The sequence below is a fragment of the Castanea sativa genome, chromosome 2 (assembly GCF_040712315.1).
Source record: "Castanea sativa cultivar Marrone di Chiusa Pesio chromosome 2, ASM4071231v1".
In the NCBI taxonomy this organism is placed as follows: domain Eukaryota; kingdom Viridiplantae; phylum Streptophyta; class Magnoliopsida; order Fagales; family Fagaceae; genus Castanea; species Castanea sativa.
The window spans coordinates 41,704,069-41,717,296 of record NC_134014.1 but is presented as its reverse complement, the minus strand read 5'-3'; the positions used below and the strand labels follow the sequence as shown (position 1 = coordinate 41,717,296).

The window sequence follows — 13,228 nt, the reverse complement described above, 5'->3', positions numbered from 1 at the left end:
TGGGATAGGTAATTTTAGAACAATCGGCCTGGAAACTTTAAAGATGAGCTTGATTAACAAACTTAAGGCATAATAAAATGAAATTAGAAAAAAACTATAAATATTAGAAAAAGAAGACCACTGACCTATTCATTATATCAAGATTATTACAAGTGTTGATATGTTTAAACTTTACCATGTCATGGTGTCCCACCCCAAAAAAATCAGCACTGAAACCTATATACAACTAATCACCTTCGTCCAAAACTTCCCATAACTTTTACTAATGTACTTCAGCAGTGCTTGTAAAAACGACAAGGTCAAGATCAGTGTTAGAGTAAATTTTACAGTTGTATTGTGATAACTCATTATCACTTTGAAATGAACCCCAAACTTATTGATTTACCAAAATCATGTGCTAATCAGTTCCAATTCATTCCTCTGGCGCACGCAAGCAAATCTTCTCAAGTTCTGTCGGCCAATCTTCTCCAAGTATCTGGGGATTCAATTCCATTGCAACCCGGAAGTCTGAAATGGATGCAGGCATGGGCTCACTTTGTTTTTGTACATATCTCACAGGCCACATCCCATTTAAACCAGGTACAGGAGGACTATGTCGTTGGTCTATGTGTTTGTGTACAGACCTGGAACTAGCAAGTTCCAAACAGGGCTTTATCAATCTCTTCAGATAAACTTCAAGGCCATTGTTCAACAAGTTGGCACAGTCCACCGAGATTTTTAATCCCTCCATCTCCAACCTCTGCTCCAATCTCCTCCTCAAAGAACCGGTATCAGGTAGCTCGCCACTGTTCTGACAAGTCTCAGTGGAAAATGCAGATGCTAATCCATTACATAACACTTTCCTTGTCCCTCGGGTATTTAAGGGGATGCCAAGTGGAGCTCTAACAGGGCTCCTACTATAAATGCTTGGGCTTCCAGCAGCTTGATCAACTTCTTCCCCATCTTCCACAGAACCAGGGGGTCTGCTACCCAAAGAAAGCAGCTCTGTAGCACTTTGCTGTTCTTGAAACTTAGGGATTGAATCTTCACAAGCAATACTATGGTTCTTCCCATGAGGCCCAAGAGGACTTGGCCGGTCCCTACACTTGCGATCACGAAAAGTTGGGGTCCTCCCCTTTCGAGGCGACTGTGGAATATCTCGGCATAGTGGCTGAACACCACTTCTTTGATACCCATTTGCCACTTTAACACCGAAAGAACCTTCTACTTTGTCATCCCTTGATGGGGGAGTCTTTGCAAGGCATGCATTTTTTATGATTGATTTGATGAGATGATTATGAAGTCGAACATTTTCTCTCCCAATTTTGTCAATGCAGAGTTTATTGAAGTCAGATTTGCTAATCTTAAGACCAAAAAATTTTGCCAACAGATCAAAATACTCCTCTGCCTTCGGGCGCCCCAGCTTCCTTTCAATCTGAGACTTTATCTCTAATGCGTCTATTCGAGCAAAATGCTGACCCGCTGGCATTTTGGTCTCCTCACTATCATCAAAACCAGAATTTCAGCTAGATACCCAAAAGACAAAAACCCTATTCAAATCTAAATAACCCTCTCGGTCCACATCCTAATTCAAAAACTCAAAAACCCTTTCAACTTCAACGGTCTTTTTTTATTAGCAAGTCAATTTCAGGGAAGAAAGTCAACATTGCCGACTGGCTTAAACTGAATTACCGAAACTTTAACAAAAAAAACCCAGATTGTAATTGAGCTGAAAAGGCAATTACCTAACTTTAAACATACAATTCTTTCAATTACAGAGTAAACTTAGAAGGGCAACTATAGCATACAATTACAAACAGCTTTCACTGCTCAACATCGATCTCAAATTAAAAAAAACCATAAATTTTACTAAATTAAGCTTTTTTACATACTTTTAAGTAAAATTTTCGAGTTCCAAACAAGACCCACTTGAGAATTTGATCAGAAAAATAAAAACCCCAGGAAAGCAATTAACACAATGAACCCAATAAACTAAGAAAAAATAAGTAAATTAAAGAAAAGGAAAAAAACCTGAATTCAAAAACTGAGGGTTTGAATTTGCTTGAGCTTCAATGTAGTCACTGTAATTCTTGGATCACTTCCTCATAAGTCTACTTTTACGAGAAAGAAAGAAGGAAAAATTAGGGCTCGTAATCGTAGGCAAAGGCAACGAAGAGGGCCACTTTTCTTTTCGGAAGGTTCTTTAAGTCACAGGAGTCAAAGGGCACGTGCGTTTATACAAGTGTGAATAGCTGAGGATGTTTGGTTTCGTTGTTTCTTTGGTGTGCCAATCATCATAGGATTTACACGGTACTTTGAAGTCACACGCACACACACACAACACAAATGCTTCGCTACTGCCCAGCAGCCACCAAATTTTATTTTTTGTGTTGCCGAAAAGTGCATAAAAATTTGATGGTCACACGATTCAGAAGTCAAAAGCACTTCCAAAGTCAACGGGTCAGGATGAATCCTTTAAAGCTGTTCGGTTGGTTTGTTTTTGAATTCTATAAGTTAATTTTATTTCATTTTATGTTCCTTTGTTTTGAAGTCAAATATTTACAGGAAAAAATTTTACACGTTTTATAATGTTTGTTTTATTGTAAAATATTTTACAAATATCCGTAAAACTCAAGCAAGAATATGTAAAATATTTATGCTCAAACAAAGGGCATAACATTTTACATATTTCTCTCAGCCTACTCTATCGCTCTTTTGCTAGAAACCACCCTTCTTGGTCAGCCACACAAAGAGATTATCGATTGATGCCACCCATTTGAGCCACTCACAATCGTCAATGTTGACCCTACTAACCGTCATCGTTGGATTTCGAAAGGGAAAAAAGGTGGGTAGATGGGTTAAGAAGTGGCAACGTTTTAGGAGAGAAAGAAAGTAGGTCGATGGGGTTTCGGCATTGTTTTAAAAACTAGACCGAACCGGCCAGTTCAACTAGGAACTGAGAATCAATCCAAACTGGTCAAAAACCGAGTTGAACTAGGAACTAGGGGCAAAAATGGTTTTTTGATAGTTTTGGTTTCTAAAACCATAGGTTTAGGGTCCAACTATTTGCTTTGGTGAAGTTTAACTCTAGGCTTTGGTGGACGAGAGAGCATTTGTTGTAGGTTTATTGTGACTAGTTTCAAGTCAAGTTTGAATTGAAAAATGGGACTAGGTCCTTGATGGATCAATTTAGCGGCTTGTGAGGTTGATCAATGCAAATGCCAATTTTCCACCCATCGTGACACAATCCTAATATGGGTTCGTGGGTGGTTGGGTTTTTTTTTTTTTTTTTTTTTGGCATTTTGATTTGGATTTTTGGGTGGATGGTAGAGTGAATTTGGTTAAATTTATGCTGAGCTAGTGGTGACTATGGTGGTTAGATTTATGATGGTGACCCTAGTGGCTACATTTGTGGTGGATGGTGGTAGCTAGTTTGTAGTTGCATTTTCAAGTGCTTTGATCATACCAAATATTTGAAAATGTTGGCCCTGAAAAAAATTTCATATAAAATATCTACATTTGAAAACATTTTACTTCTAAACAAAAGGAACATTAGTATTATAAGGCTTAGATGAAATTCGTATATTATGTCAAATTGTGTAAATCATAATAAAAGACGAATAATGACTTTTGATGATGCAAAGAAGATCAGTAGGCTGGATGCTTCGGACTTCAAAGGACTACTGGTTCTCTCTGCGGCCTGAAAAGGAAAGAAAAGCGAATCAAAGGCGACCGGGGCTGCCGGCCGAAAACCCTCTGATGGCAAAGTTAGTTTTTCTCTTTATATTATCTGAGTTCCAACTTTTTTGGAGTGAAAAATGAACATATCTTGGCCTTGTCTGAAACAGCCTTTATATAGTGTTCTTATAGGCGGTTACCAAAATTGGAACTTCTCCTGGATTCAAGGAGAAGTAGAAATCAAACGTAACTTGCACAACTGTTTCGAAGTTATACTTTTGTCTCCACAACGGATACCTGGCAGTTATGTGTGGGATAAGGAATTACTGCGTTACATTCGGAGATTTTTCTAAGTGTGCTACTCTCGTCCCATAATTCCTTAGTCGAGTATGTTTTGGCACAGGCGTAGAGGCTGCCTCGTCTAACAGTCACTCCTTCAGGACGAGGTTATCTGCGCTTTGGACGAGTGTCTATTTTCTGGTGGTGCCTACCTCGTCCAGAGCTCTTCCTATCTGGACGAGGTAGCTACAAGTAGGTTTCGAAGGGTGTTTACAATTCCAAACGGGTCACAGACGACCTTTATGGACGACTTGGAGATAGGCAAAATCAGTACCCCATCAACTTTAAATAGCATAATAGAAGAAAATTTTAGACAAAAATGGTCCCAACTCGTATGGGTTGAGTTGGTTTTAGAGCTATCTAGTATTGGGTTAGGTTGAAGATTTCTTAACTTGGGAAAGTCATATTAAATTGAAATATATCATAAATTGATTCATGCATACTCTTTTCTTTTCTTTTTTGAAAAGGCAATAAATTTTTAGGAAATTTGGACCTTAAGTTGTTTTCAACCCTTTTTTTAAGGTTCATAACACAATGGAAGAACCCTTAATCTGTAAAGCCATGATTGTTAGATAAACCATGTTACTCATTAATAACTCAAATTGGAAATTAATAAGACCAATTACATGTATTTCTAATCACATTACCTATTTAAATGTGACCTTATTTAATTTTTGTTTTAATCATATGACTTATTTAAATGATTTTAGACTCATGTGATTTAATACATGTTTATGGTTTTATAAATCATCACATAATGGATTGCAAAAGATTCCTTCAACCAAATTTAGGGAAAAATTTTGTCCAATCAAAATTATTCATTTCAAAATGTAAATAAATTAACTAATAAATCTTTAGGATATTGTTTGGTGGCTTTCTTTTCTTTTCTTCTTCTTTTTTATTATTATTATTGTAAGGGCACGTTTTGCTTGGAAAGCCCAAAGGTGAAAAGAACTAAAGCCCAAAGAGCCCAAAACAATAAATTTGTAGAAAGTGGGCTAGAAATTGAACTCTAAAGTGCTGGACAGTAATCACAGTAGGCTAAATGATATTTAAAAGCAATAATAAACAATTCAATGCAAAGAAAATCCTCCTCGGCAAAGTTCGAGGATGGTAGTTCTTATATATTTCTCTCAGATTTAAACACAATTACAGTTCTTGAGTATACAGTGATTTCTCTCTCTCCAGATTATCTGATGATCCCCTCGTAACGGGGATTTCCTCCTTTATATTCCCCTTCTTCACTTCATCTCAGCCCTCCACATGCAGGTCAAATTATTGGCTTTGATACTTGTCCCATCAGCACCTTCCTGAAGTTTTCGTGGGTAGCTATAAGGCTGGAGGTTACTGTTCAAGTATCACATCCACATTAATGCGGCAAGGGAGTTAGTTGCAGAGCATTCAATGCAGTGGCAACAACTTTCTACTTAGATATTTCTCATCTTTCCTTTGTCTCATTTCCATTTGATACTTATCCTTACCAACATAATCGTCTGGTGCCTTGTTCTTGATGAGAGGTAAGACGTCTTGACCTCTACCCCACTTAGTCAAGGAGGTGTTTCTCCTCAGACTACACTCTCAACTGCTTATGACCAGATTTCTTCCACAGATTACTGACTTGTATGCTCTTGTTAGTATCTACTTGTCCGCAAACAACTTGATGTCCTTGGACACGGCCCACAGCCCAATATCTATTTCTATGCCTTTTACCCTTATTATTATTATTATTTTGTCTGAAGTGAATTGACTTTCTTTACCAACTAAAAAATTAGAATGTGGACTCTTCCTATATAATACTCCAAAAGACTTGCTCCATATTGGCAAAATTCAATACAGCTGAGATATTCTCCGTTTGAGCCCATTTATCCAATTCATAGGCTATCCCATTGGCCTCTCTAGGCACCCAATTAAACAAGCATAAACAAAAGATTGGGAAATTAAACCCCTTTTCTCCTAACTTCTGAATTATTATTATTATTATTCAAAAGTTTGGTGAAAAAAAGTTTAAACCCTAGACATTTCGGTTGAAAATTCTAAAAGGTGCGAGTTGAGTTACATGAGTGTGGGGTGCAAGAGCTTTAGTAAGGTAATTGCGCCACGTGTCATGCCCATGGCCGAGAAGAACTATTATCCTGCCGAGGAGGCCACGCCCTTGGATTGTAGGATCACGTTAGTAGTACGTCACTAAAGGAGGTTGTACCATACAAAAAGAGCTTTAAGGAGGGGGCTAACGCTGACGTGACTGAAAGGTTGGTGGCTACCACAACATTTAATGCATCCCACCAAATCTCTTGGCTGCATTTATGTGGAGAAGACCCCTGAACAGTGCTACCTTGGTTGCCGCAACTCACAAGGGGGTTGGGAAGGTGTCTAATGTAACAAGCACTCAAGTAGTGGTCTGGATCAGGGTGGTTGATACCGTACCAGCCGGTACATACCGTACCGGCCAGTGCATCGGTACCAGTACACTTTTATTTTGTACCGGAAAAAATACCGGCCGTACCGGCCAATCTCGGGCAATACCAGCCAGTATCAGGCGTACCGGCCGATACAAAAAAGAAAAAAAGTTTTTTTTTTATTTTTTTATTTTAGTTTTGTAATTTTTGAATTTTTGTAAAGGCATAATGGTAACTTATTTACATTAACTTATTGGTATTATTTGTTTTTTTAGTATGCAATGAACAACTAAGCTTTCTATTTTTTATATTGTTTTTTTTTCCTTTTAATTGATACTAAAGTCTAAAACTATGAATAATTTTTTTTTGAATTGAGGTAATGTTTTATGATAAACTTTTATATTTATTATATTATAAGTGAAATATTATATGCTTATAAACATAGTTCTAGAGATTTTGGTGTGTGTATATAATATATATATATATATATATATATATAAAATAGCAGTAAACCCGAAACGATACACCGGTATTGACTGGTATCCGAAATATATCGTACCGGTGGCCAAACCGGTACAGCTTCCAGTACGATATTGACTTTCTTGGTCTGGATGGTCAACAAATGGAGGGCGAAGATTATCTAAGGGGAACTATATAATGTAAGGAACCCTCCAAAGAGTGGGGGATTGAAAGTGAAAGAAAAATACTGTAGCATCAGGAGCAAGACTTGTAACCAAAAATAAAAAGAAGCATATATATAAGATTTAGTCTCATCGGATTGTGCCGATGGCGATTTAATTTGTGCAAAACATTTTTATTCTTGTTTTTCTTTTCATCTGAGTTCACTATAATTGTTATCTGATTCACTAGAGCCTAGTTTTTTAGCCCATTCTCTATAAAATCATTGTATTGGGCTCTCTGGGCCAAGATCCTATTTCCCTTTAGACTTGGGAACCAAATCCAGTTCTTACAATTAGCGCCGCCTGTGAGAATTACTTGAGCTTTAGTGAGAACAACATAGAGTTATGGTAGGCTCAAGGCCAAACCAGGAGGAATCTGTGGGGTCCCAATGTTAAGATGAGCGACGAAAGGACCATGAGGTTAGTGTGCATATCACACATACCAGTGGGAGCAAGTCTAGGGGTGGGAGCCACGTCTTTCATGAGGCAACTACCAAAAGCATGAAATTAGAAATTGATCGCTTGAAAAGAAAGTTACACCTAGAACGACGTAGAGGAACTCCTTCGAGTTCTAACCACTCTTCTGATGGTAATAATGATAACAGCTACTAACACAGGTCAAAGACTCTTCCTAGTGAACCTTTCTCGTACGATGAGAAGCGTCGTGGTAGGTGGGGGAGGAGAAGCCTGCCACGAAAAGGCTCGGGCAACGATGCCATGAGTAGGGAAGGCTCCCCCGACTGTTTACTCAACCAGCATTTACCATCTACAATGGTAGAACGGACCCCATGGAGCACGTGAGCCACTTCAACCAGAGGATAACTGTGTATTCCAAAAACAAAACTTTGATGTGCAAAGTGTTTCCATCTAGCTTAGGGCTTGTGGCGATGAAGTGGTTTAATGGCTTAAAGGAGGGTTCCATCAGCTTTTTTAAGGAGCTTACGAGGGCCTTTGGCTCTTGGTTTGTAACCTATAGTAGGGTTCCTCGGCCTTTGGATTCCTTGTTGTCCATGACCATGCAAGAAGGGGAAACTTTAAAAACGTACTCTGATTGATACTGAGAAATGTTTAATGAAATTGATAGGAATTTCGATGACATAGTTGTAAGGACATTTAAAGTCGGCCTGCCTGCCGAGCACAATTTAAGGAAATCATTGACGGGGAAGCCAGTTAGTAATGTGTATCAGCTCATGGATCGCATTGATAAATATAAGCGGGTCGAAGAGGACTAAAAACTGGGCAAAGGCAAGGCGAAGGTGGTCCCTCAGGATAGGTGGGACTTCAGGTCGGACAAGTACAACAATAATTGTCCTCAGAGGGATTTTTCTGGGCCATCTGGGGTTGCTACCGCTCAAATGGTTAACACGGTGTTTCGAGAACGCACCAAATCTGGAGAAAATTAAGAACAAATCATATTTTCAATGGCCAAACAAGGTGGGAGGAGATCTCGTGAGGCGCAATGAAAGCCTTCATTGTTAGTACCATCAGGAGCAAGAGCATACTACGAAGGACTGTAGAACCTTGTGGAATCACTTGGAGCAGCTGATCCGAGGTGGTATGTTAAAGCAGTTTTTATATCACCCTAATGCATAGGGAGGTTAGGCAAGGACCGGATCACAAAAAAATGCTTCTTCAAAGCCACATCTGGGCACAATCAACATTATTCTTGTCGCCCCGGGAATGACTAGTTCTCACCCCTCTAGGGTGTTATCTATAGCACAACCACACCTAGAAGACTACTCTCCTGAGCCGAAGAGAAGTAGGGTGGGAGTCGACCAGCGCTGAGTTTCTCTAACGAGGACAAGGTTAGCACCTTGCAGCCACACAACGATGCGTTGATGGTTACCTTCAAGATAGGGGTATGATCTGAAGCGAGTATTGGTTAACCAGAGTAGTGGGGCAGAGATTATGTACCCTGATTTGTATAAGGGGTTAAAGTTGAAATCAGAAGATTTGACCAGTTATGATTCACCCTTGGTGGGTTTTGATGGGAAGGTAGTTATACCGAAGGGCCAAATCAGACTACCAGTACAGGCAAGGTTAGAGGTAGTAGAAGTGAACTTCATCGTAGTGAACACTTACTCCCCCTATACTGGAATTGTGGCGAGACCTTGGATGCATGCCATGGAGGCCGTCTCTTCTACCTTACACCTGAAAGTAAAATATCCATCTAGCGACTGGGTTAAGGAATTGGTTGGGAGTCAGTCTATGACTAGGCAGTGTTTGGTTTCTGCTATCAGGCACTAGGCTGAGGAGCAGCTCTCGGCCTCTGCCGAGCAAGGTTTATAGCAATTAAGGGAACCAGCTTTATTTACATATATGGTAGAAGAGGCAAGGTGTGAGGAATTGGAAAAGATTGTTATAAGTGATGATAGGGAGAAGTTCTTCCAGGTTAAGGCTCAGCTGCCTCCTTGGGAGAAGGAGGAACTAATAGTATTTCTTAGAGAGAATGTTGATATGTTTGCATGAAGTGCTTACGAGACTTTTAGGGTAGATCCGAACTTCATCTACCATTATTTGAATGTCAACCCGACCATCATCTTCAGAAAGCAACTGCCTCGGCGCTCTTCTAAAGAGCATTCCGATGCTATCAAGGACGAGGTGATCAAGCTTAAAAAGGCTAGGGCTATTAATGAGGTTTTTTACCCTAATTGGCTAGTCAACACAGTGGTAGTGAAGAAGAAGAGTGGAAGATGGCGGGTATGTGTAGATTTTACGAACATGAACAAGGTATGCCCCAAGGACCCTTTTTCCATGCCTCGGATAGATCAATTGGTGGATGCCATGGTAGGACATCCTTGGATGAGCTTTTTAGATGCTTTCCAGGGGTATCATCAAATACCCTTAGCCTTGGATGATCAGGAGAAGACAACTTTTGCTACTCCTACTAAAAATTACCATTACAAGGTAATGCCTTTTGGTTTAAGTCACAACTAGGGAAAAACATTGAGATCTATATAGATGATATGGTGGTCAAGAGCAAGTTCGATTCTGAGTATATTAGCAACCTCAAAAACATCTTTGGGATATTGAGGAAGCACAATTTGCGCCTTAATGCTTCTAAGTGCTCTTTCAGTGTTGGATCTAGGAAGTTCTTGGGCTACATGGTCACTCATTGTGAAATTGAGGTCAATCCTGATCAAATTAGAGCAATTAATGGCTTGCAGCCTCCTCAAAATCCTAAGGAAGTCCAGGGGTTAACGGGGATGACTGCTGCCTTGAACTGATTCATCTCCCGGTCAGTCGACAAGTGCCGACCTTTCTTCCAATTGTTGAATAAGTGGAAAGGGTTTGAGTGGACCGAGGAATATGCCCAAGCCTTTCAGCAATTGAAGGAATACCTCTCTTGACCACTCATCATGTCCAAGCCTGAGAAAGATGAAGTCCTGTTTGATTACATATCTGTAGCTTCCCATGTTGTTAGTTTGGTACTAATACAGGTTGATGATGGGATCCAAAGGTCAGTCTATTATGTGAGCAAATCCTTGCATGAAGCAGAACTCCGGTACCTACCACTCGAAAATGTCATATTAGCAGTAGTGCATGCAACACATAAACTCCCCCATTATTTCCAAGCTCATACGGTAGTGGTGTTGACTTAACTTCCTCCTAAGTCCCTACTTCAGAAAGCTGACTACATAGGGAGGATTGCCAAATGGGGTATGATTTTAGGGGCCTTTGATATCAAGTATATGCCTTACACCTCTGTTAAGAGCCAAGTTCTTGCCGACCTGGTGGCCAAGTTTGATGAACCTTATATAGAAGAAGAAGGAGAAAAGCAAAACATGGATGGAAAATCAGTTAGAGTGGTCTCTTTACAAGGATCTCTACCGTGGAAGGTATATGTTGATAGCGCTGCTAATCAAAGAGGATTCGAAGTGAAGCTGATTATGGTATCTCCCAAAGGTATCGTTATTGAAAAATCCTTGAGGTTAGGATTCTCGGCCACGAATAACGAGGCTAAGTATGAGGCCGTGTTAATGTGAATGATCATGGTTCAGAAGACGGAAGGAAAGGCGCTAGAAATTTTTTCTGATTCTAGGCTGGTCGTTGGGCAGGTAGAGGGTGAATTAGAAGCCAGGGATCCAAGGATGCAAAATTACTTGAGACAGGTCAGACATTTACGATCGGGATTCAAGTCCTTTGTTTTGCAGCAAATCCCTAGAAGAAAAAATACTCATACGGATTCCCTTGTCACGCTTGCAACCTCCTCGGCTCAAGGGTTGCCTCGGGTCATCCTAGTTGAAGATTTGTGTAAACCTGCCAAAGTAAAGAAGGATGCGGTTCAAGTTCCTTAGATTAGAGTGGGACCTAGTTGGATGGATCCTATTGTTATGTTCCTCAAAGATGACATCTTGTCTAAAGAGAAAGGAGAGGCTGATAAGGTGCGAAGAAAAGCTCCTCATATTTGGTTATCTGAGGACCAAAAATTGTATAAACGCTTTTTCTCTGGGGCAGTAGAACCCCTCCTAGAAGAGCTGCATGAAGGGATTTGTGGGAATCATACAGGTGGCAGATCTCTATCTCACAGGGCCCTCACTCAAGGGTATTGGTAGCCAAGTATACAGAGAGAAGCACAAGAATATGTGAAGAAATGTGACCAATGCCAGAAATTTACCCTAAACATGCACCAACCTAGGGGTGTTCTCAATCCTCTTTCTAGTCCCTAGCCCTTTGCATAATGAGACTTGGATATTGTGAGACATTTCCCTAAAGCAGCAGAGAACAAGAAATGGCTTTTGGTTAGCACTGATAATTTCACCAAATGGGTTGAAGCCAAGCCTTTGGATAATATCATGGATGTGGATGCTAAGAGATTCGTATGGAAAAATATTGTTATTTGGTTTGGGATTTTCCACACCCTCATTTCGGACAATGGGCTTCAGTTTGATAGCAAGGCTTTCAGGAGATATTGTTGCGACATAGGCATCAAAAACAGATATTCAACTCCTATTTATCCCCAGGGAAATGGGCAGGCCGAGGCTGTGAATAAAGTCATAATGAATGGGCTCAAAAAGAGGTTAGATGATGCTAAGGGCAAATGGGTGGAAGAGTTGTCCCATGTACTTTGGACATATAGAACCACCCTCGTAGGTCCATGAGTAAGACTTATTTTTCCCTAACTTATGGGACCGAGGCCATGATTCCCCTGGAGACTGGATTCCCAATGCTACGAACACGTTTGTTTACTTTGGAAAACAATAAGGGGTTACTAGAAAAAAGCTTGGACCTGATCGAAAAGCGAAGAGAAAATGCCATGGTTCAGTTGTCATATTATCAGCAAAAGCTTTAGTAAGGGTATGATTTAAATGTGAAGTTAAGGCTACTAACCCCTAGAGATTTGGTACTGTAGAAGATTTTGGAGACTGCAAAGAACCTAGCATGGGGAAAGTTAGGACCCAATTGGGAATGACCATCTCGCATTACCTTCGTAGCTGGGATAGGAGTGTATTTCTTAGAAGATCTAGACGAAAAAATTGTACCACGCCCCTGGAATGTAAATAACCTGCGAATGTATTACTATTAATAAAAAGTATTTCTACCATGTGTTATTTATGACATTATTTGTTGTACTCGTTATTTCTCTAAGTATTAAACAGAACCTTGATCATGTCTGGCTCCTCGGATCACATACCTTGGGTAAATTAATACTCTCCATTATTTCTCTAAATATTAAACAGAACCTTGATCATGCCTGGCTCCTCGGATCACATACCTTGGGTAAATTAATACTCTCCATTATTTCTCTAAATATTAAATAGAATCTTGATCATGCCTGGCTCCTCGGATCACATACCTTGGGTAAATTAATACTCTCCATTATTTCTCTAAGTATTAAATAGAACCTTGATCATGCATAGCTCCTCGGATCACATACCTTGGGTAAATTAATACTTTCCATTATTTCTCTAAGTATTAAACAGAACCTTGGTCATGCATGCGCTCCTCGAACCACATACCTTGGGTAAATTAATACTCTCCATTATTTCTCTAAGTATTAAACAGAACATTGGTCATGCCTGGCTCCTTGGATCACATACCTTGGGTAAATTAATACTCTTCATTATTTCTCTAAGTATTAAATAGAATCTTGGTCATGCCTGGCTCCTCGGACTATATACCTTGGGTAAATTAATACTCTACATTATTTCTCTA

General features: G+C 39.7%; 2 protein-coding genes across 2 annotated transcripts; one reads left to right on the top strand and one right to left on the bottom strand.

Moving 5' to 3' along the window:
- Nucleotides 1–89: 89 nt before the first annotated feature.
- LOC142623536 (uncharacterized) lies at nt 90–2,240 on the bottom strand. The gene is made up of 2 exons (XM_075796972.1): nt 2,011–2,240; nt 90–1,481 (listed from the first exon to the last, which is right to left on the bottom strand). Exon 2 carries the CDS (start codon nt 1,466–1,468, stop codon nt 413–415), a length of 1,056 nt encoding a protein of 351 aa, XP_075653087.1. The 5' UTR covers nt 1,469–1,481; nt 2,011–2,240; the 3' UTR covers nt 90–412.
- Nucleotides 2,241–10,431: 8,191 nt separating this feature from the next.
- Nucleotides 10,432–11,370, top strand: LOC142625353 (uncharacterized). Its single transcript, XM_075799030.1, has 3 exons — nt 10,432–10,608; nt 10,699–10,965; nt 11,074–11,370. Exons 1-3 carry the CDS (start codon nt 10,432–10,434, stop codon nt 11,368–11,370), a joined length of 741 nt encoding a protein of 246 aa, XP_075655145.1.
- Nucleotides 11,371–13,228: the final 1,858 nt, after the last annotated feature.

Excerpts from the sequence above, each read along its gene's own strand:
- LOC142625353 (XM_075799030.1), top strand. The coding sequence starts at position 10,432 with ATGTCCAAGCCTGAGAAAGATGAAGTCCTGTTTGATTACATATCTGTA. Across the intron at positions 10,609-10,698 it reads TCGAAAATGTCATATTAGCA|AAAGCTGACTACATAGGGAG; the intron begins GTAGTGCATGCA and ends TCCCTACTTCAG. Across the intron at positions 10,966-11,073 it reads TCGAAGTGAAGCTGATTATG|AAGACGGAAGGAAAGGCGCT; the intron begins GTATCTCCCAAA and ends ATCATGGTTCAG.
- LOC142623536 (XM_075796972.1), bottom strand. The coding sequence starts at position 1,468 with ATGCCAGCGGGTCAGCATTTTGCTCGAATAGACGCATTAGAGATAAAG.